General features: G+C 37.8%; 1 protein-coding gene and 1 long non-coding RNA gene across 8 annotated transcripts in view; one reads left to right on the top strand and one right to left on the bottom strand.

Moving 5' to 3' along the window:
• LOC117089652 overlaps positions 1 to 23,045 on the top strand; it is a 49,750-nt gene extending 26,705 nt beyond the window's left edge. Inside the window, exon 4 of the long non-coding RNA XR_004439692.1 lies at positions 22,971 to 23,045. This is a non-coding gene — a long non-coding RNA (uncharacterized LOC117089652). The remainder of the gene's footprint in view (positions 1 to 22,970) is intronic.
• Positions 1 to 24,108, bottom strand: part of POC1B (POC1 centriolar protein B) — a 102,505-nt gene that overhangs the window by 35,316 nt on the left and 43,081 nt on the right. For 5 of the 7 annotated variants that reach the window (XM_033221109.1, XM_033221105.1, XM_033221111.1 and 2 more), the window contains 6 exons: positions 17,657 to 17,764; positions 17,097 to 17,212; positions 15,838 to 15,971; positions 13,081 to 13,149; positions 11,767 to 11,919; positions 4,644 to 4,724 (listed from right to left, as the gene is read on the bottom strand). In XM_033221109.1, coding sequence (XP_033077000.1) covers positions 4,644 to 4,724; positions 11,767 to 11,919; positions 13,081 to 13,149; positions 15,838 to 15,971; positions 17,097 to 17,212; positions 17,657 to 17,764 — 661 coding nt within the window. The remainder of the gene's footprint in view (positions 1 to 4,643; positions 4,725 to 11,766; positions 11,920 to 13,080; positions 13,150 to 15,837; positions 15,972 to 17,096; positions 17,213 to 17,656; positions 17,765 to 24,108) is intronic. The other 2 variants (XM_033221110.1, XM_033221108.1) reach the window with 1 other exon arrangement.

The raw sequence follows: 24,108 nt of genomic DNA, 5'->3' as shown, positions 1-24,108 counted from the left end.
AATTGCATTTCTCTGACTGGAATATAGAATCTAGGCTTCTCTGGAGCAGGTATTTTTGTTTCCTTCACATTCTCTAAAGCCAAGAATAGTGAGTTAATAAATACTTATTCACAGACCTACGTATGTGAGTAGGCATCCTTCCTGGATCCCACCACATCTGATTTAGGCAACTTAAAGACTCTAAACTAGACTGATACATTTTTATTACCATGGTTCATATATGTTTGATTTCTTCTGAAGCAACTACTTATACCTTGCTTTTGCTCCAGGCATGGTGGCTCATGCCTATAATCTCAGCACTTTGGGAGGCCGAGGTGGGCGGATCACTTGAGGTCAGGAGTTCGAGACCAGCTTGGCCAACATGGTGAAACCCTGTCTCTACTAAAAAATACAAAAATTAGCTGGGCGTGATGGCAGGTGCCTGTAATCCCAACTGCTCAGGAAGCTGAGGCAGAAGAATCACTTGAACCCGGGAGGCGGAGGTTGCAGTGAGCCGAGATAGCACCACTGCACTTCAGCCTGGGTGACAGAGTGAGAGACTTTGTCTCAAAAAAGAAAAAAAGACTGGTCAAAGGTTTTCTTCTAGATAAGTCCTTTAGCTTACTCCAGCCCATTAACGATCTCTTCTGAATACTGCTCAATAACAATCTTTCATTGACATTCATGTATACTTGACGTCTAATGTTCTGAAACCAACATTGATTTCTTCTTACTCAGTTAGTTCTGTCCAGCTAGATTGTTTGTTTCTTGAGGTCAGGCAGCCAGCTTGGTATCTCCCTCAGCATCTCATGTAATGCCTTTATGCAGGGCATCTTTAACTATTTTGACTGATGGAACATCAAAAGACGGTAGACCTTGGATTTTTTTCTATAACATAACTGCATGTTTATTGTAAATTAATTTGACTTGAAAGAAATAATATCCCTAATTCTAAAGAAAGGCATATACATATTCTGCATTATGTTCATATTAAGTACAGTTGCCAGGATGAAGATGAGAACACCCTGTCAACTCTGAGAAGAGTCCAGTATTTTGGCAATCAAAGGAACAACAGCAAGATTACCAACTTCATTTTGTTCATTTGTAAGACAATAAAATTAATACATCAGAATTTAAGAATTTTCCTAAAGATAATAAAAGTAATAATCCCAGTCTTTTAAGATAAATTTTATTTACAGTTAGTTTAAAACTTTTTTTTTTTTTTTTTTTTTGAGATAGAGTTTCACTCTGTTGCCCAGGCTACAGTGCAGTGGCACAATCTCGGCTCACTGCAACCTCCACCTCCCGGGTTCAAGCAGTTCTCCTGCCTCAGCCTCTCAAGTAGCTGGAATTATAGGCACACACCACCATGCCCAGCTAATTTTTGTATTTTTAGTAGAGACAGTGTTTTGTCACGTTGGCCAGGCTAGTCCAGAACCCCTGACCTCAGGTGATGCACCCGCCTTGGCCTTCCAAACGGCTAAGATTACAGATGTAAGCCACTGTGCCCAGCCAGTTTAAAACTCTTTGTATTAGGATACAGGAAACAAATTCTTATCTTGCTTGTCGTTTTAGAAGAGAGGAGTGGGACATCCCATGTAGCCACACCACATGTCAATGCTAATGATAAATGCCCTAGCATAATTTTGATAGAATCCTGGTCTAGTTCTAACTACAAAATGAAAACATTAAAAGACTCAAATGGAATCTTGAACTAAATAATCTTTAGAAAATTAGTACATAATTGACAATATAATCAGAATAAAGAGTCAGGAATTTGAGAATAACAATTTAAACCTATGTTTATATGGCCACCAGTATATTCCTTTACAGAAACTTTTTTTTTTTAAATAATAAAGCTTTAAAAATAGAGATTAGTAACAGCTTATTTTGATCCACAAATATTGTGTCAAATTTCCTGCTTGGTATTAGAGACACAAGTGCAAGCCACAAAGATACCACCTGTTAAAGACTGTATGCCACAATTTCTTCTCTGTAGTGAGAAGACATCAGAGCACAGACATCGGTACACTTGAGTCTACAAATCTTCCTGAACATAATATTAAATCAAGTGAAAGTAGAAATAGAGGCCATTTCTTACACCATAACAAACTTCTTTTATGCTACTAAGAAATTTGACAAATTAAAGTTTAAAGAGACATCTTTTTCATGTCCTATCTTGATGAAATGAATATTTAAGGAAATGTCCAGTCTACAAAAACCAAACAAATCAACCCTCAAAAGAAACAGTAACTACAATAACAATAACAAAAATTACCTTTAAACACTACTTTTTTTGGCTTCCAGTATTTCTCCAGGGTTTTAAATTACAATCACATGCAAAGTACACACCCAAAATATTGAATGCAATTGTGCTTCATGCCAAAGCAGAAAAAAATCCCCTTTACAATTATGTCTGATTTGTTGTGCAGAAGCAAAAGAGAAACCGTCAATGTAGGGAGGAGACTATAATTAAGGCTTATTTACCACTATATTAATGGAAAGGTGAATAGTTGAAAAAGTAATTTTATTTTAGTTTTCTAACCAATTATCTATCATTGAACTAAAAGAAAGAGACACATATTGAAAATTTAAAGAAAAACCCTTTGGAGATACTCTTTTAAAAGTCTAACTGCTTTATGAGCATCTATGTCTTCAGAAGGCACTATTAAAATAAAGTCCTTATACCTTGCTTGGCAGCATGTAGGTATCTTCCAGATTATAATCTATCTAGATGGCAGTTTATTAGCATAATCTCAAACCAATTTATAGCAAACAAGACTTTGTTTTCTTGTGTTTTATTCTTGTTTGTTTGCTGGATTTTCATATACTATCAAGTATACAATTCAAAGTAACAGTGGAGTCTTCCTTTTAATGCTTATATATTGGGTGAAACCATGTGAAGTCATTGATATTAGACTGTTTTTTGCCTACAAAATGACAATTTCATATAATTCAACCTAATATTATCCTTTGTGGATAATAATTTTACTCTTCCATTTTATTATTCTGTTTCGTAGCACAGCTATTAAATGTCATATGTTTATTATACAGAATTGTCTTCTCAACATTCCACATACCCCATATATTCCTTGAGTTATGGTCCTGTAGTATAAATGTATACTATAATAGATACATACAATCTACAATAGATATGTACCATCTATACTACAAGGGACATCATGTTGTCCCTTGCTAGGAGGCAGTCATGCCCACCTCAATAGCACCGTCTGTCAAAACTGTCTGGATTCCTCACGTAATGAGGCTTTGCAAAACTTGAAGGGTACTGGCAGGGACAGTGAGTCTCAAAAGGTGGACCAAATATTTTTAATGATCTAAGATATTTTCTAGGCCAGGAATGTGGAATTTTAGTATACTGACTACCTCACAAAGAGGCAGCACATCTCATAAACCTCCTATCTTTTTGCTCCTTCTCGCTACAGAGGGAAAAAACTAACTCATCAGATTTTATAAATTTCTGCAACATGCATTTGGAGTAATTCATTGAACATAAATGTATTGAAGACCTACTATAAGCCAAGTACTGTGGCAAGTTGTACACATCCCATTAATTTTTAATTTCTTTTTTTTTTTTACACTTCCACATCATTTAGGTATTTTTAATTAATACATCAATGCTGCCAGAGTTATAAACATGAATACTGTAAGCAACAAGACCACAGACTGGTTTGAAGTCCTAGTGGTCACCAGTGATTCTTGGAATTCCCTTTAACAATCAGCCCATTGGTTACCCTCACTTGGTTTTTGTCACTGAAGCTCCTAGTGAGAGATTAAGGAGTCTTCTCTGCTGTGGGATTAACACTGAAAGGACCCTTGAATAATTAGAATGCTTTCTGGTACAAGACAGACTCAAAATGGACTAGTCTTCTGTAGAATTCCTCTATAATAAATACATTCTTGAGATCTATTAGAGAATTTGCAAAATCATAATGTCAGGGTTTTATTTTGGCTACAAATTAAAAATGTACCCCAAATATTTAACTAAACTGACATCATAGCAGCAGTGTCATCAAAGACCACGCCGTTCTTCCCATTTGTTCTTACAATTAGTTTTGCACTGACTAGCAGGATCAACTGTGGCAGTGATTTGCCTTGGAAAGAGTAAGCAGAATCCTAAATGGAAAGGCTAAAAATTCTTAATCTTTGAAGATTTTGAAAACACTGAATAAATAAATTTTATATATGTAATTTCTATAAACAAAATTGTAAGTGGTAGAAATACTTAATTTATGGATAATCCATCAAAAGAGATTAACAAAGGGCAATGCTGTTTTTCTTACAGCTTCTAATGAGAAGACTAGAAGTAAGTTTAGCACCTCCGAAGGACAAATAACACAACAGGGAATCAGCTCTGCAACAGCATGTGAAATGTCACCTGGGTGGCATCTTAATACATGAGACAGTGGGTATGGATTAGACTGAGCTCAGGGACCTCAAAGTAAAAGCTTTTCTGGAATTTGGTGCTGCTCCCCCTTGTGGTAAACTATTTAGATGCATTGTAAATATGACTACAAAGTTCTTCCTATACTAAAATGTTAGGCTACATAGCCCACGTTTTATCTCCTCCCCCCACATTTTTGAAGGAAAATGGATTATGCCAAATGATTAAATGCCACTTAAGTGTCAAAAATACCCCAACTTACTGTGGTAGAATCAAAAGAAAGTATATCCACAACAGGGGGAGTAGAGATCTGCAAATCGATTACCTCAAGCTTTGGATTAATCTGTGTATATACATAAAAAAAAAATTATGAGATTTTCATACCATAAGAAACCAAATGCTATTTGTAAAAACCTGGAGGGCATTTTCTAATATATTCTAAAATTAAAATATATTGGTATATTTATTACTATGGATGAAAAAATTTTAAGCAAAATGTTAGCCTACCAATTCTGTCAATGTATAAGAAAAGATCATTTTGACAAGGTTGAATTCACCCCAGAAATAAAAGGTTTTCACTTTAGAAAATCAATGTAATTTACCTAAAAAGGAATATTAAAAATAAAACAAAATGACCCACCTCAAAAGATGAAGAAAAAAATCCTAGCCAGTTCAGTAAGAAAAGGAAATAAAATGTATTAAGATAACAATTAGAAAGAAACAATATTCTCATTCATATATAATGTTATCTAGAATCTATTGCTAAATCATTAGAATATTCAGAATTTAATAAGATTGTTAGTCCCAAAATCAATATATGAAATCAACTGCATTTCTGCATTCTAGCACACAGTTAGAAAATGCAAAATTTTAAAGGACAGCATTTACAATACTATAAAAGTTTAACAATACATCAGAATAAACATACAAAAATGTGTAAGACCTTATGGAAAAGAATAAAACTTATGTTAACATTAAAGAAGGCTCAAATAAGTAGAAACCTGTATCATAAAGAGCTCAAAAGCAGAGTGCTGTATATATGGAAAATAAATATATTCAGAACATTAGTAATGAGAAAAGTAGAAATTAAAGCAAAATACCACTTAATACCTATTAGACTGCAAACACTAGAAAGCTCAATGATGCCCACAGTGTTTGTAGCAGCATTGTTTGTAATGGCCAAAAAAACTACTGGAAGTACTCTAAGTGTCTATCAACAGTAAAACAGGTTGTGAGAATTACTACAGTGACAAATTCACTGGAATGCAATACAGCAATGAAAACAATTTATGAATGCATGAAATCTGAATTCATATGTATAAATCTCAGGACTTCAATGTTAAATTAAAAAATCAGTTACTGAAAAAATATATTCAGTATAATTTCATTTATATAAAGTTCAAACTCATTTAAAATTAAACAATAATTATAGATTCAAATATATAAAGTTACAAAGAAAAGCAATGGAATGAATACCTAGAGTAGTGACCAACTTTGAGGGAGGCTATTTCAGAATTTGAAAAGACAAAAAAATTGAAAATAAAATTGAGACATTATGAATACAAAGAAGTAAACAAAGAGCAACAAAGATAGCAGAGCTTTATATCAAATGAATGGTACCAATAAGTGTACTAAAGAACCTTAAGGAAGAAACTATCGACTGAGCGCTTCTCAGGGTGTCCAATCCTTAGCTTTCCCTAGCCCACATTGGAAGAAGAATTGTCTTGGGCCACACATAAAATACACTAACATTAATGATAGCTGATGAGCTACAAAAAAAAAAAATTGCAAAAATATCTCATAATGTTTTAAGACAGTTTACGAATTTGTGTTGGGCTGGATTCAAAGCCAGCATGTGACCTGTGGGCTGGACAAGCTTGGCTTAGATAGTGAGAAAGGCTTCCTATGGAGGAAACATGGCATATGATGGCTCCTTAATAAAAGATCTAGAAAACAAAAACGGAGAGGGAGATGAGTAAAAGAGCATTCTTCATGGCATAGTGGAAGAACGCTAACATACTTTCACACAGGGGTAGAAAGAAGCAGGTTGTCAAGGTTCAAATTGTGAAGGGTGAAAGAATTTGGGAAGGCACAGAAAGTTGGAAGCTAAAATGTACTGAATTGAAAGAGTAATCTGACAGACACATAAAGTATCATGAATAAATTAGGGATGGCAGTGAGGACACTACAGTGTTAATCCAGGTATGTAGTGATGAAGGCTTGGCCAGTGATAAGAGGAGTGAAATAATTTTTAAAGCACTTATCATGTTTGATGGGTATGGCTGTAGTTTTAGAAATAGTAAAAGCATTTTATAACTATCCAGCCAATGTGTTGAAGGGGAGGTATAACTGCTGTGCTATAGTAAAGAAGGAATAAAACTGTGCATGGTGAGGATGAGGGACGATCAGCTCATTTAGCCAAAACCGTTATCTCTTCCTGGCTGTCCCACAAAGCAGAAAACAAACACAGCCTCCTGCCATTAACTCTAAGTCCAGAGTTGAGGCAAAGAACAGAAATGTGAGAGTGACTTGTTTTCTTTTTAATCTTAAGACTCGCTGTCCAGAGACTGCTTGCATATGTTTTATTCTTTTTTATCTACTGCCACCTAGTGTAGATAGAAAATTATTTACCTGTGAAAATACAATCTAGTTGCACCATCTGAAATTGAAACTGCTCAAGAAATCTAAATCACATAGAGTCAGCACCTGTCATAAAAAACCAAAATCCTTGACCTACAAGTCCTGATGTAATTAACAGTATTTAACTGCATAAGTTGCTGTCACACAAGTTAAATAGAGCTGGAAGTTCTTACTAAGTAACATTTATAGTCCTCTCCATAAAGAAAATATGCTGAGGGGGTGATACGGTTAAATTCTTTGCTAGCTAACTTCCAGGAATACTAACAGTACCTTGTAGCTCGTGATATTTATTAAAGGGAAGAATATGTTAATAATTAGAGTTGCCTTGAAATGAAGTGGGCTGCCTATGAGAGGCCAAGTTCTCCATGGCTGAACAAGGGTATATAACTGGGACTAATGAATGACGTAAGGGTTAGCCTGTATGACCTCAAAGGTACCATCCCACATCCCCCTCTGAGGTTCTCTGTGTCCATGATACTGAGGAGTCCATGAACATAAAACCTCTACTAATAAATTCCATAAGCCTTCACTAGACTGCAAGCTTCTGAAGGGCAAGGAGTATGCCCATCTTGTTCACTGCTGCATACTCTAAAGCTAGTACAACATCCAGCACACGGATACTTTAATATCTGGTAACAGGATAAAATGTAGTTTTGTTTATATTGAAGCATTACATCAAAGTGGTTAAAAACACAGAATGGAACCAGAGTGCCTGGGTTGAAATTCTAGTGCTGCCACTTACTAACTTTAAGATTTAACTAACATACACCTCAATTTCTCATGGGATAATAGTGGTACTTACTTCACCGAGATTTTAGGAATATTAACTTAATTTGTATAAAACCCTTAGAACAGTCTTGTATAACTGTTAGACTTTATCATCATGTAATGAACATTTACTGAGGCCTGAAACAGTATAAACATATACCACAGTTAGAAGTAGAATACCAAATGGATAGATAGACAAGTGGTCATTTTAAAAAATCATAAATGGTGATGTTTTCAACCTTATTAGAAGATTGAGATAAAAGCCCAATCTCAGACTTAAAGACTTAAATTGATCACTTGTACTTTTCAACAATGAATCATGGTCAGACTATCACAAAATATTATTATATAAATATTTGGTTAAGGTAAAGGACATTTTCCTTCCTGCTAAATATCATAACAGAATTTCATATGCAATTTATATGTTAAGGTAATCTCAAACGGCCATAAAAAACTGAAAGTCATCAGAACATTATTTTATTAAAAAATCTTTTTAACTAATTATAATCCCTGCTTACAATATTCTGCAATTCTCCTAGAATAACTATTTTGATGCTTTACTGTCATTAAGAGCTATGGCCATCCCTTAAAATGGCTCTACTCTCTTCTCATCAAAATATGTAAGAAAGAAGGGGACTGCTCAGGAGAAAAATATCACACACACACACTGAAGGAATGTCTGGTTTTGTCTAGGGGCAGGACAATGCAATTCAACTCAAGACAGTCTGAAGAAGATATAGTCAGTATGAACTAGTGATGTGCTATAGCACAATGTGGGTAGGGTCAAGATACCTTGTGTAAAAATGGGGCTTCTTTCCCACCAAAAAAGAAAAAAAAGAGAGAAAGGTGCTGTTCTCATGTTTTTAATTAAGATGGAGTGCCCAGGCCAGGAGTACTACGAAGGATCTGTAGTTAGATAAGTAGGAAGAACTCGGGTGGGGGCTATTTCACATAGAGAGAATTTGATATTTCATGCCTTCTTTCATGTGGCCTTCTTCTCTCATTTATCTAAAAAGTATTCTGGCTATCACCCCCTCTATCCATGTAGGAATTAGTAATTTATATATTTAGTCAGCTGGTACCCAAGATCTAAGACTCTGCAGGATTCCCCACCTTCAAACAAGTGAAGCGCTTAAGGCTAGCAAAGAGGTGGCTTTTGCAAAAGGCCAAACTGTTTTACTCAGCAGATTGAGATTATGCAATTCAGATGAGTCTCAAAGAAAACATAATACAAATCATAGAAATGTTATCTTGTTTCAAACCCAGAAATAAAACACTCATGGTCACTGCTAACAGAAAGAAAAATTCATCAGTTCACTAAGATAACATTTATTCTACATATTTTAATAAGATCTATTTATTTTCCTTAAATCCTAATACTGACTTCAAAAAAAGATTTCCTAGTTTTAAAATATTTTCCAAGTAACTGTATGTAAATTTGCCTAAAGCTTTGAAAAAAACTTAATCTATTGAATTAGTAGTTCGAAATAAAGTTTACTAATGATAAATGAACACAGCACAACTTTTATTCTAACTATTCCATTCTAACTGAAAGTTTTGAACTAAGTAGTCTTTGGCTTTGTGAGGGATCCATATTTATTAATTTGAAGTAGAGTCTTTAAAACACAATTTGGTACTTAACAATTATTTATTCATAATACTAAAGTTGTTCCCTGTCTAGAAAGTTCATAACCTTGACTTTTTTTATGAGATTCTCTCTCTTTTTTTTTTTTTTTTTGAGATGGATTCTCACTCTGTCGCCCAGGCTGGAGTGCAGTGGCACGATCTTGGCTCACTGCAACCTTCCAGGTTCAAGCAATTCTCCTGCCTCAGCCTCCTGAGTAGCTGGGATTATAGGCACGCACCACCACGCCCAGCTAATTTTTGTATTTTTAATAGAGACGGGGTTTCACCATGTTGGTCAGGCTAGTCTCGAACTCCTGACCTCATGATCCACCCACCTCAGCCTTCCAAAGTGTTGGGATTACAGGTGTGAGCCACCGCACCTGGCCCAAGAGATTTTTAAGGAAAAAAATAAAAATAATAAAAAGAAACAATTACAACAATTGGCTTTTCATATACAGAATCCTATCACTCTTCTGGCATTTTATGTCACAGGGCCTCAACGTGTTTTACAAGAGCAAGTCATGTTTTATACTTAATTTAAGCAGCCATGTGTATTTACAGATAATTTAAACTGTGTACACAGAGGGTGACTACGTCAAGGTCACAAAAAAAAATTCAGTCACAAGGTTCAGCATTCTGTATAGTGCAACTGAACTCTAATTCCATGATGAAGAAAAGTCAGTGTTTAATAGAAATTTTAAGGGTATATGTGAAAAATCTGTTTGAGAGTGGCTTTGCATGGCCTGGGTCATCCTGACCCAGCAAAGCAAAACAACCCAGCTGGTTTAATGGCTTTTTGGCTGTACCATAAGAGCAGAGCCACTCAGGCAACTCCTTGACATTTGAAAGAAAGCCTAGCACTCTGAAATGAACTGGGGCTGACAGTAAATCAGAGAAAAAAGGGCTTGAGTCTCTGTGCTGAGGTGAGTGTGGAGTCATGGAAATATCACTTAATTCACGAGAAAAGCAGTCTCGGAATCAGGCTGCAGTTCTGCCACCCAACACCCTGGAAAGTGGCCAAATGGATATTTCCCTCCTGATCAATCCTGGCCAAGACGCAAGATGACAGAATAAAAACACCAAGAGTTAATAAAACCAACTTGGATAATACAAGAAAAGAATACTCAAGTTAAATTAAAATATATTTCACATGTATTTTATATGAATTTATATGATCACAGGGGATAAGAAATATAACTAGAAATAGAAGCAAAAAACGTGAAAATCAAATTAGATTACATTTTTTTCTTTAAAATAGAAGAAAAATGATAACACAGCAAGTAGTATAAAGAAGTGGTAACATGATTAATACTTTAGAAGAACTGAAAAGATTGTCAGAAGTTGGAAAAGACAAAGATAATAGCCAAGAACTGAAAGTCAACACTACCAAGAAAAAGCGAAGACAGAAATCCCAAGATATGGCTGGATTAAACAAAATCTAGAAAATAGTTTAAAAAACAAAGAACAAAAACATATACTTAGATGCACAACTGGAGACTAGCAGAAGTGCCTGAGATAACAGCAAAGACCAAGACTAAGGGTGAGGGTACGTGGAATCACAGCATGAACAGTGAATGAGGCTACTGTGCACTGCCGCTCAGGAATACATCTCAAGAACTCAAAATACCTAACTCTAAAAGTAAAGAGACTGCCAGTGATAAAAATTCAGATGAACAGGTAATTTCTGATGTCAGCTCTTATAAGAGAAATGGTTGAAGAAGAATCATGCAAAATAAGAATAGGCTAACATCAGCTAAGCATCTAGCAAAGACAAATCTCTCTTTGAAGACAAAAGAACACTTAAATCGTAACATTTAAATTCATAGGACCTAAGGGAATTTGTCAACAAAAACCTACAATAGATAATTACATATGTAAAATATATACAGGCAATAAAATTGTCTTAATTATTAGATTTAATCACTAAGTCTCTTCTTTTACCTGTCCATAAGATTTTCTTTTTGCTATAAAAGAGTTTTAAGCTACCTATTTCAATAACCATTATAAAAATGTTTGCCCTTCAGTCTTATTCTCATGACAGCTATCACATGACCTCCCTAAATACACCTAGAATATAAAGTTAGTTCAGACTTCACAGTCACCAGAGGCCTCAGATTTAATTTCTCATTTCCTATTACTATCAACAGCATTTTTTAGCTTTATTTCTGGGCCTTCAAGAAACAAATATAAAACTTTATTTCACACTATAGTGAAAACAATTGTTTATCAAAGCGCTGCTGTTTTAAGGCAGCGCTAGGTTCTATATATAATTCAGTAATTTCAAACACCTCCTTGACCAAAAGCCTCAAAATGTACACAAAATGTAGGGAAAATATGCACAAAATACTCACTTCTACAGTCTCAACTTTTTCCTCATGGGGGTGTGGTGTTCTTGGGTAGATATCAAGAAGATGTGGTGGTGAATCAAAATGTAATCTTTTGAGATTTCTTTTGTTAAGACCTTTATAAGGCAATTCATCGAAGTTTGTCCTCCATAATAAGACCTATGAAAAAAGTCAATGATGTTGCAGTTATTGACTTGCATGTACAAGCAACAGAGCTGATTTTAAAACCCACAATATACAGAATTGTCCCCCAAAGTAGAAAGGGTAGATATATATTTCAACTATGTTACTGTTATGCCCAGACCGTTTATTCCCCGAAGAAGACCACCAGAGTCCAGAGTCAAAGCCAAGCGGCAAGGATCTTTAATGCAAGTTCGAACTTGGTCCCTCCGTAACACAGCATTCAAGAGGGCCCCAAACAATGCGTGCGCTTGCTTTTTATAGCTCGAGGTAAACAGGACTTGTCAGGTTACAGAGGAACAAGGCATTTCTCTAGGCTACAGCATTACAATTGGTTTACATGTTAATGTTAAGTTATGCTTTTAGCAGCCTTCTTATTGGTTCCTGCGCTTTTACAAACGGTTGTAACCTTATTGGAGCTTCTCCAGGTGTTGTTTTTCTTAATGTGTTGGTGTCAGGCAGGCATATGGGGGGATGTGATGTGCTCAAGGCTGTGATGTGTTTGTGTCGGGCCCAGGAAGTGGAGGCATATGGGGGGATGTGATGTGCTCAAGGCTGTGATGTGTTGAGGAATGTGTTCTTTCATTACTATTTCTCAATATCTTTTTTAAGGTGTGGTTGGGGGAGAGATTTGGCATTTTGAATTGCCTTCATGTCTGATTTAAAATTCATATTAAGAAAATATCTGGTCTTAAAATCCTCTTTTTGTTTTTTGGTCAAAGTCCAATTTTGGGCTTGATCACTTTGTTCAATAAATCTGGCCATGAACGGCTTTTGGTTATTTCAAATAAATGCAGATTTGCTATATAAATGATTTATATTTACCGTCCTCAAGAAGCTTAAGATCAGGCAATGATTCAAGCAAAAGTGCTATATAATTACTGAAGGTGGACGCATAGTGTCAGTTACATGTATAGTTAAGTGTAAAATGAGCAAAAGAAAATAACTATTTGAATTCCCAAAACTTAGAACTGGCTCTGTTTCAGCTATGAGATAGCAGACTTCATGGTACTGATTAAAATATAAGCTCATCACCAACCATCTTAACATATACAAACTAGCTGGTTATAAAACTCTTAGCTGAGGTCAAGGATTCTTTTACCTTAACCAAATCAAAGAGGAGCTGAAAGATTTACAAACCTGTGTGTCTGCACCTCCTGATGCAAATAGCTCTCCACCTTTTGAAAATGAAACAGTAAAGACAGGTCCCTGAGAAATAAACGGAGATAAAGAAAAAAAGTACTTGGTAATGCTTTCTCATGGCCAAGAAGACTTTGGATATCAATTTCTCATCCTAATTTATGCATACTACTCATGCAGTAAGTCTGATAAAACATATCAGTTGCTAGCAACTAATGCTGGCAGAGTAAAGATAATCAAAGAATCAACCCAATCATATTAAAGCACAAATAAATGATACCTAAAAAGTACTAAAAATTAATTTAAAAAATAACCTTCTTCTCCTTTCAAAAAAAGTTTGTATATATGTAAGTTCATAAGAATTCCTGTTAAGACTTTCTGGCTTTGGACTCTGTATTCAACCAATTACTAGCAGAAACTGAATGATAAATATGTGGGTAATGGGAATGAGGCTATTTACATAAAGTCCATTTCCTGATCAATGGGTTTCACTGAGTTCTCCTTCACATAGGCAACCATAAACCACTAAAAGTTTAAAGAGCAGAACAGATAGGAGGAGAGCTGTGAATGATTAAAGTCAGTATCACAATTGTGAGAAAGATGAATTGGAGTAAGATGCTTGGTTGGAGGCCAGTTAGGAAGTTACTGTAATTATCCAGGTGAGAGGTAATGAAAACCTGAAATTGAGCAGTTACTGCGGAATTAGACAAGACTGTGCTTGGCACAGTCACAAGGTGGATAGCCTCTAGGTCAACTTTTCAGTCCAGATAAGAGTATTTCTTATCTCAAAAATATTCATATATACCATATTTTTTTAATATGTCCTTAATCTACACAAGAAAAGTTTTAGGAAAAACATCTTGTATTTTCCCAAGTAGACTATCCCACAGATTTAGGTTATAATATTAATAGCTTCATAAACACCTTCACTTCCAGACTAAAATTCCATCTTCATGTAGTGTTTTCCTACTGAAGACTGTGTTTATCTTTTTTTCCTATTATTTTGTACCTTTTTCATGGATATTTCAGTCCTTGGCCACTTTTATTGGTTGTGTTTATTCAGGCTAAATCCATGGATATGCATATATTTAAGCTGGTTAGTGTTTATTTCTGCTTTACCCTAACACCACTCCAGAATAAATGATAATGCAAAACAGGAAGCCAGGGAGAACCTGTGAAAAAGAAACTCTTCTCTTCTAGACCACAAAGCTCATTCTATTTCTAGATATAAACAGCTTATACTTGTTAAAAGGAAGTACCTTTAAAAAAAAGAGGATGCATTCTAAAAAATTCAGAGAAGTTTGAATGTTTTCTGGAAGAAAAGAATAGTTTATATAACCCCAAAAATTTATCTAGGCCGGGCACAGCGGCTCACACCTGTAATCCCAGAACTTTGGGAGGCTGAGGCAGTCAGGCAGATTACCTGAGGTCAGGAGTTCAAAACAAGTCTGGCCAATATGATAAAACTCTGTCTCTACTAAAAAAAAAAAAAAAAAAAAAAAAATTAGCTGGGCATGGTGGTATGGTGGTGTGCCTGTACAGAAGGCTAAGGTAGGAGAATCGCTTGAACCCAGGAGGCAGAGGTTACAGTGAGCCGAGATTGTGCCACTGCACTCCAGCCTGGGTGGCAGACTAAGACTCTATCTCAAAAATAAAGAAATAATAAATTTAAAAAATTGATCTATAATGCATTATATGCTGGGGTGGAGGGATCTTTGCACACGCTCAATAAAAGGCAACCCTCTTACCTACTTGGTTCTAAACCACTTGAGAAATAAGACAAGGGAATATGGCATGTGAGAATTGAAATATCACCTTTCTTTCTAATCAATGCTTGTAAAAAGAGAATGTGGCTTTTATGTTTAACACAAATAGGCTTTCTAGAACTGATGTCCAAAATGAGTCACAGGCAAACTAGACAAGGGCAGGTCTCCCCACAAGGAATATCAGAGAAAAACAGTGAAGAGTGGCTCACTCTCAAAGGCAGGAGAGTAGAAGGTGTTAGGCTGTGCCTACCCAATTTCTCCTAAACCCACCAGCAAATTAGCAGAAGGAGTGAGGGAGAGGTGTGAGAGGCTGGGTGTCAGGGCTAAGCGGGACAGCCTCCACATGAAGGAAAGATCTGAAGTACGGAATCCACTTACCCATCACCATTTACCGAGTCAATCTATACAACACACTGATAAAGACAGCAGTAGAGGATTCATTTAATGGCCATTGAAAGATACACATTGATTTCGACAAGAATTACAACAAGTAATATTTCTTTTTTTTTTTTTTTTTTTGATACAGTCTTGCTCTGTTGCTGGGCTGGAATGTAGTGGCACAATCTCAGCTTACTGCAACCTCCCCCTCCCAGGTTCAAGTGATGCCCCTGCCTCAGCCTCCCAACCAAGTAGCTTGGATTGCAGAGACATGCCACCACATCCGGCTAATTTTTTGTATTTTAGTAGAGATGGGGTTTCACCATGTTGGCCAAGATGGTCTCGATCTCCTACCTCAGGTGATCTGCCCGCCTCAGCCTCCCAAAGTGTTGGGATTACAGGCGTGAGCCACCGCACCTGGCCACAAATAATATTTTTAAGAATTGCTTCCAGAGCATAAAAACAGCCATGAGAGTAAAAAAGTTTTATGATAGCAGCAAATGTATGCTATGTATGGAAAAAGAATAAAGGGGTATAAAAATGGATCAAAAATTTAAAATATATATTATTTTATATTTTTATATATAAAAAGCAAGAATCTGAGTGTTAATACCGTATGTCCTTGAAGTGTATAGATGAGCCTTCCTTCTAAGAGGTCCAGAATCTTAAGGGTACCATCTGAAGAAGCTGTGATGAGGTAGTTACCCGAAGGATGGAATGATATGCAATTAACTCCACCGCTGTGAACTGATTTGTAGAAAATAAAAGCAAAAAGTTCAGAGAACAATTCTTACTTTTAAAGATACTCTAGTACCTTATTAGCAATAGGTTGCAAACAAGAACACTGTTTCCACAACGACAAAATTCTATACAGCTCACTTTTAAAACGAGTATTTTGGCATCACATAGCATTAAGCTTCCTGTTAGACAGCCAGAATAACTTTAAAAATGAGACTGTGCCACGGAAAGGTAATCTTACTGACCACATTACTATAAAGTCTTTGGATATATTGCCAATAAAATTGACAGTTAATTATTACCAGCTCAGATAAGGTATATAACCTAGCCTCAAATTAAAGGAAATAACCAATTAGTGGCTTGGGATTAAAGGGAGAAGTGTGTGGAGACATGTTTGAAAAGGACACAGTCCTATCATCATGCTTGAGAATTTGTTTCGGGACAGCATCCTTCCAACAGGAGGCAGTATAACACAATGATCAAAAGTTAATTTTTCTATGCACTGTGTAAGCAAGAACACCTAAGTAGTTCTATTGATTATTTGAGCAAGTTAATTACCCTATTTAAATCTCAATTTCCTTATCTTTAAAATGTAATAATGATACCTCCTATGAATATTGTTTAGATTTGGCACAGTATCTGCTACATGGTAAACACTGGATAACCTACTATGTTTAATAATAATTTGGATTTAATATAAATACAATATAAACCAAGAAAATTCAAGTCTCTTTTAATTCAGTACATAGGCATAGTAGGTAGTTGTTTTCTACCAATTATAACACCTATTTGTGCTCGCATAACTCCCTGTGATTCAGAATTCAGTCATTTCTGTCCCTGACTTCTCACGCAATGCTGACAACCAGAGTTTGAAAATCTCATAGCAACTTCTTCTTCTTTTTTTTTTTTTTTTTAACCAGCCTTCACATCATTTTTAAGGTCTCTTCACTTCCTGCTTTCCTTGGGCTTCTGAGACCCTGCTGTTGATGGGAGCTAATTATACTATTCTCTAGCCTGTTCCAAGGCAGCCCATGACCCCAAGTAAGAGAGGGCCAAACCACACCAACAAGGAGAATCAGTCCTTCCAAGAGGAGTCCATTCAGTAACTGAATTTTTTGTTAGGAAAATTGTTACCTTGGTAATGCTGTAGTAATTTGTTCACTCTTACATCCCAGACTTTCACAGTTTGATCAGAACCTGCTGAAGCTATGCATGTACCACTAGGGTTAAAGTCCACAAAATTTGCAAATCTAGGAGGAAAGAATAAGATGACCTAATATTTCAATTACTTTTTTGTTGTTGTTGTTGTTGAGATGGAGTCTCACTCTTGTCACCTAGGCTGGAGTGCAGTGTCACGATCTCAGCTCACTGCAACCTCCGCCTCCTGGGTTCAAGCGATTCTTCCACCTCAGCCTCCCAAGTAGCTGGAATTACAGGCGCACACCACCATGCCGAGGTAATTTTTGTATTTTTAGTGGCAACAGGTTTTCACCATGTTGGTCAGGCTGGTCTCAAACTCCTGACCTCAGGTGATACGCCTGCCTCAGCCTCCCAAAATGCTGGGATTATAGACGTGAGCCACCGTGCCCAGCCATACTTCAATTTCTTTGCTCTCATTTCTTTATTTAAATTGTTATAATCAAATGTCTCCTTAGAAACTAACCCACATAAGTGCACAAAGAAAGTGTACTTACCCAACGGAATCTGAGAAGTTATTAACACATTGCTTATTTGTGGTATCCCAAATTTTAATAGTTTTATCCTCACTACATGACACAATTAGCCTTCCATCAGGTGAAAATCTGGAAAGAAGAAGAAGATGTTTTATGTGAAAGGTTCTGGAGAGTCACCACCTCACCTCTACACCACAAATAAATCAGGCTGTAAATATTAAATACCAGAGACCACTGTTACCACCCCATGCAGTAAAGTCATATTCTGCAGCCAAGATCTTCGTCATGACAAACAACACTCACAGACCATTAAAAGGTCAAAATATGCTATGTAGACTAACCAAGTTGCCTTTTTCCTTTTATTCTTTTATTTAAATAAGTTTTGTTTTATTGCATCTGCTTTAGGGTTTTGATTCAACTCTGCACTCACTCTAAGCCAAGTGCCTTGTATATTGAAAAGAACTCTCTTCTATTTCTGTCACTAGACAGCATTATCCATATGATCCAAGAGAGAGCCTTTATTACTCATCCTACCAAGCCTGCAGTGAAACTTTTTGTAAGAAAAGGAATGGTGTGTTGAGAATTAAAATTAAGTGACATCACCAACAAAAGAACCTAACTGCCCATGCCTGTAACTTCTTGGACTTGGGGAGGCCAGAGAGCTCCAATGGACTGAAAATAGGACAACTCATTTATACAGAAGAGAACAGAAGCTCCTTCATGGAGAAACCTATCATCCACATGCCCCATTAAAAAGCAAATGAGAAAAATCTCAGACACCTTGTCTACTGCTTTTATGCTGTCTATTCCTTTAAGATCCTTCCCAAGGTTCTTTTTCTATTTTTTGGCCGCGATGCCTTTTAAATATAAATAGAAGAGCAGAAGACCACAGAGAAAATAAAAACAAATTTTAGACTATTAGAAAACTATGAATAGTATTTTTATTATATTTTAACAGTAACAAAAACCAAAAATGACAGATTTAGGTCACAGACTATGTTTCAATTTTATTTGTAGTATGCCCAGAGTAAAGATTACTATAAGTCAACAATTAAGGGTATGGAATATAATTGAAGATTTTTATTTTTGTTCTCTCCCTACTCCCATTCTTAAGGCTGACCTAAAATTAATTCTTTGTGACAGAAACTTTGCATCTGGTGTTCACAGATTCACACAGAAAGAAGACACACAGAAGCATAATTAAGTTCCATGTTAAATAATATTTAAAAATCAAGAAGGCTGGGTGCAGTGGCTCATGCCCGTAATCCCAGCACTTTGGGAGGCTAAGGCAGGTGGATCACCTGAGGTCAGGAGTTCGAAACCAGCCTGGCCAACATGGTGAAACCCTGTCTCCACTAAAATAGCCAGGCATGGTAGCAGGCGTCTGTAATCCCAGCTACTCAGGAGGCTGAGGCAGGAAAATCACCTGAACCCAGGAGGCAGAGGTTGCAGTGAGCTGAGATTGTGCCACTGCACTCCAGCCTGGGTGACACAGTGAGACTTGCCTCAGAAAAAAATAAATAAAAAAGCAAGAAAATAACCTTTCAAGGAAAAATTTTCCATGCTGGGTAGTTTACCCTGATTTTACAGTAAGTAATAATTTATTAATATTTTCTTTCAGAAAATGTGAGAAAAATTCAAATATGAAGGCAGTATTATAAAAAGTCTCCAGAGGAAGCTTGTATATAGACCCTGGGGAAAAAAACCTACCCAGATAAACATGGCATAATAATTATAAAAAACTGGCCAGGTGTGGTGGCTCATGCCTATAATCCCAGCAGCTTGGGAGGATCACCTGAGGTCAGGAGTTCGAGACCAGTCTGGCCAACATTGTGAAACCCCATGTCTACTAAAAAATACAAAAATTCGTGCGGCATGGTAGCAGGTGCCTGTAATCCCAGCTACTCAGGAAGCTAAGGCAGAAGAATTGCTCAAACCCAGGAGGCAGAGGTTACAGTGAGTTGAGATCACTCCACTGCACTCCAGCCTGGGTGACAGACTGAGACTCTGTCTCAAAAGAAAGAAAGAAAGAAAAAAAACTGTAAAAAACTAATGCAAGGGATCAAATTGTGTTACTTACTAAGCTTCTTTTTAAAAAATATTACTTAATGTGACTATGTTAAGTAACCAGAATATTTCTACAAGAAGACTTAACTCTTACATTTCAAGAAAGCAATTATGGAGAAAAATATTTAATAAAAGGAAATGTTTAGATAATAACAAAGTATAAAAGTACTTACCCTATGACATCAGCCAAATTACTACCACCACAATCACATCATATATATCATATATTCCTTGAGCATATATGTCCTAGAATGGTTCTTAACACATTACATGTATCATCTCATTTAATTTTCAGCATAACCCAGTAAAACAGGTGCTACTGCTTGTCTCAATTTACAGTGAAGAAACAGAGGCACATAAAGGATAAGTAACTGAAAATGTTATCAGGTCAGTGGGGAGAGGGGTCCGGATTTGAATCAGGCAGTTGTTTCCACAGCCAAACCTCTGAACTACTCTGCTTAAGTCTCTGACAAAAAGGAAGTGTCTTCTACTGGCCCAAATTACTTGGAGCACTGGAAGTTCTGTGTGGCTTCTGTGTAAACAACAGAAGGTTCTAAAGTGGAGAGGAACCACGAGGCAGTGCTGTTAGGAGGCTATACACCACCCTGGAATAAACATCTGTGTGTTGCCATAAGCTGTAGATAAAACAGGCATGGTCTCTGTCCTTGAGGAGTTTGTGGGAAAGATTTTCACCCACTGATTCATTCAAAGATTCCCTGAGCACTTGTCAGTACCTGGCACTGGGCACTGCCGTGAGTAGCAGGAATATAGCTGCGAATGAGACTGGCAAGATCCCTGCCCTCATGAGGCTTTTGTTCTAGGGAGAAGGGAGGGCACACAAAAAACATAATTTTAGAAAGTGATATGAAAAAGGGTTGTAACAAAACAGGTGCCAATTTGTCACCAGAAGCTCCATAGAGGAAACAGGATTTTAAAGAAACTTGCAAATGAGGAAAAGCATTATCTTGGTCAGCTAAAAGTGCCTCCTGAGCAGGAGGGGCCGTAGCTGGGAGAAATTTCCCAGAGCAAAATAAATGAAGGGGATATGAACCTCGAATGAGTTAAAGTGCAGGCAGTGGCTGGGAAGAACCTGGTGCCAGAAGGAGGCAAGGTTTCTACCATGAACTTAACAGAAACTAAGGGGACTGAGGTTAAAGCCTTCCCCCTGCTCTGGTCACTGCATTATAATCCTGAATATGCTCTCTGTATGTGTTTTTTTGCATTTCAGGTGGCTGAAAGTGGGAATGATGATTTCTATTTCCTCCTCCTCCCTTTTATTTTTAATTAGATACATCAAAAATAGGTTAGCACCAATAAAACAGGCTTCTCTTTGCCCTGACTTTGATTAGGAAAGGTTAGTCCTTTATTGTCAGGGCTCAAATAACATCTAACTAGACTTTTAAGAATTTAAAGAAGATACAAAATTTCTACTAAGACATTAATAGATTTCTGACTCTTAATTTAGTACCACCCAACTGCCTTTAAAAATGTCTACGAAGTGTATCACCAAGATGGATATTACATTAGTCAATAGTGAATACTGGATCAGCAAACATGGACATTCGAGATTTTGAGAGGCATATGAGAAGTTAGTTGAACTACTACTGAATTCCTTAAACTTTACTGGTATTCATTCAAAAGAATGAGGAATGAGGAAATCCTTTTTTTTTTTTTTTTTTTTGAGACGGAGTCTCGCTCTGCCGCCCAGGGTGGAGTGCAGTGGCCGGATCTTAGCTCACTGCAAGTGCAAGCTCCGCCTCCCAGGCTTACGCCATTCTCCTGCCTCAGCCTCCCGAGTAGCTGGGACTACAGGGGCCTGCCACCTCTCCCGGCTAGCTTTTTGTATTTTTTTTAGTAGAGACGGGGTTTCAACGTGTTAGCCAGGATGGTCTCAATCTCCTGACCTCGTGATCTGCCCATCTCGGCCTCCCAAAGTGCTGGGATTACAGGCTTGAGCCACCGCGTCCGGCCTTTTTTTTTTTTTTCTTCCTAGACAGGGTCTCACTCTGTCACCCAGGCTGGAAAGCAGTGGTGCGATCTCGGCTCATTTCAGCCTCGACCTCCAGGGCTCAGGTGATCATCCCACCTTAGCCTCCCAAGTAGCTGGGATTACAGGCTTGTGCCACCATGCACGGCTAAGTTTTGTAATTTTTGTAGAGACAGGGTTTCGCCATGTTGCCCAGGCTGGTCTTGAACCCCTGGGCTCAAGCAATCCTCCTGCCTTCGCTTCCCAAAGTGCTAGAATTACAGGTGTGGGCCACTGTGCCCAGCCCAGAATGAGGAAATTCTTGAACTTATTTCTGGTAAAACTGATTCACATGTCCTTGAAAGTAGCCCAAATTATATAACAGGAGTCTTTTTAACTTGGAATCTACAGAGTTCCTGTAACTGTATGTAAAAATTGTATGTCCATATTCATAGTCATAGTTACTTGTTCATTACAGAACCAAAAGCATCCATGAACCATTAAAAGTCTTAAACTGCTTTCATAAGGCCGGTGTGGTGGCTCATGCCTGTAATCCCAGTACTGTGGGAGGCCGAGGCAGGCAGATCATTGAGGCCATCAGTTTGAGACCAGCCTAGGCAATATGGTGAATCCCTATCGCTGCTAAAAATGCAAAAATTAGCAGGGCCTGGTGGTGCATGCCTGTAATCCCAGCCACTTGGGAGGCTAAGGCAAGAGCATCCGGGAGGCGGAGGCTGCAGTGAGCCAAGATGGCACCACTGCACTCCAGCCTGGGTGACAGAGTGAGACTGTCTCAATAGACAAACAGACAGGCAGATAGATAGATAGATAGATAGATAGATAGATACTTTCTTAAAAAATCAAATTTTCCTTTGGCTATTTCTTATATTCAGAATACATTTTCTATAAAAACACACTCAGGGCTCTGGGACCAAACAGGGCAGGCACTATTTCATGTCCCGTAAAACACAAATCATTAGTAAGAGGAACTCTGAAGCCAACAGCTCTTCAGTACTAGGAGGAAGCAGTAAAAAGTAGTGGAAATAAGACTGCTCAGTAAATACTAAGTCCTGAATCCTAGGGACAGTTCTGCAACTGTCCAGCTATGTAATCTTGTAAACTCACAACCATAATGGCCACCATTTCCTATTTGTATAATGAAGGAGTCTGGATTGAATCAGCCCTAAAATTTTCACAGACTCTAAAAATTTGGCAGTCTCAGAGTTTGCTTTGATAGAATTTGATGTTTACAGATTGAGGGTGAAGTTCAAGTCAACAAGCAAAACATTTATTTTTTTTAAGTGTTGGTCAGCATTAGAAGAGAAACCATCTGTTGACTACAGTAGCAGGATTCATTTCTGCAACTGCTGAGAGACAAAAAGCAGATGAAAAAGATGTAAAAAGATGAAGCATGCCATGAAAATTACTTGTTGGGGAATTTACCGTCTATGTGCCCAGGCTTCCTTCCTGGAATCTCCACCCATGAGTACAACTGCTTGCTGGGCATCTCCTCTTGGATATCCTGCAAGAACCTCCAGCTCTAAACTTGTCCAAATGAATTCACCCTCTTCCTCTTGCAGAGGAAGGTTCTCTTCTTTTCCTTCTCTTTATCCAGTGTTTTCTTTCTCAGAAAATGGTTTCTAAAGCCAGAAACCCGGGGGTCTGGCTTGATTCTTCTTTCTCTTCTACTTTCCCACATTCCAGTCCACTATTGGGTCCTGTCTCCTCAAACCACAATTGGCCCTGTTGTCTTCCACTCTCCACAAGCAACAAAGTGATCTTTAAATCTTAAATAAAATTGGGTCATTTTTCTGCTTAAAACCCTTCAGTGGTTTCTCCTTTCCTTTGGGGAGAAGTGTGACATGCTCATAGCCCTCTAGGACCCGTCCTCCTGTGCCTTCATCTTCATCACCCTCCTCTTCCTCACCTTCTCTAAGGCCCCTTGCTTTTGCTCAGATGTTTCCCGGTGCCCTAAACACTGCCCCCTAGTCTTTACCTAGTTTAAAATCTGTAAAAGGATTTTACACATCCTTCAAGCTCTCTGCTTCAATGTCGCTTCCTCAGGAGCGGCCTTCCTGAACACTGTCACTGTTTGGAGGAAGGGAGGCAAGATGGCACAGTTCCGGGTTCTTCACCGTCAACTTTCCCGCGCCCGGGAAACACACAGGTGGACTGCAGGCGCAATCCGACCTCCGACGGAGAAAAACAGGAACCCGCCTAGCCATGCCTACCGCCGGTCCCTGACCGGCCTATGTCCCGCCCACTGCCCTCCCACTCCCAGGCCCAGGACATAAAAGCTGCCGGCGAACGTCCTCAGCCCCCACTCCTGTGGGGACTGCATTGGGAACCTCGCCCGAGAGCTCCACCGGGCGACTCCCTTGGCCTCCCCTGCGGGAGACCCACGGACCTCACCCCTCCTCCACAAAGCTGGCTGACCAAA

This window comes from Trachypithecus francoisi, unplaced genomic scaffold, assembly GCF_009764315.1.
Source record: "Trachypithecus francoisi isolate TF-2019V2 unplaced genomic scaffold, Tfra_2.0 Lachesis_group11, whole genome shotgun sequence".
In the NCBI taxonomy this organism is placed as follows: domain Eukaryota; kingdom Metazoa; phylum Chordata; class Mammalia; order Primates; family Cercopithecidae; genus Trachypithecus; species Trachypithecus francoisi.
This window is presented reverse-complemented; position numbering and strand designations above follow the sequence as displayed.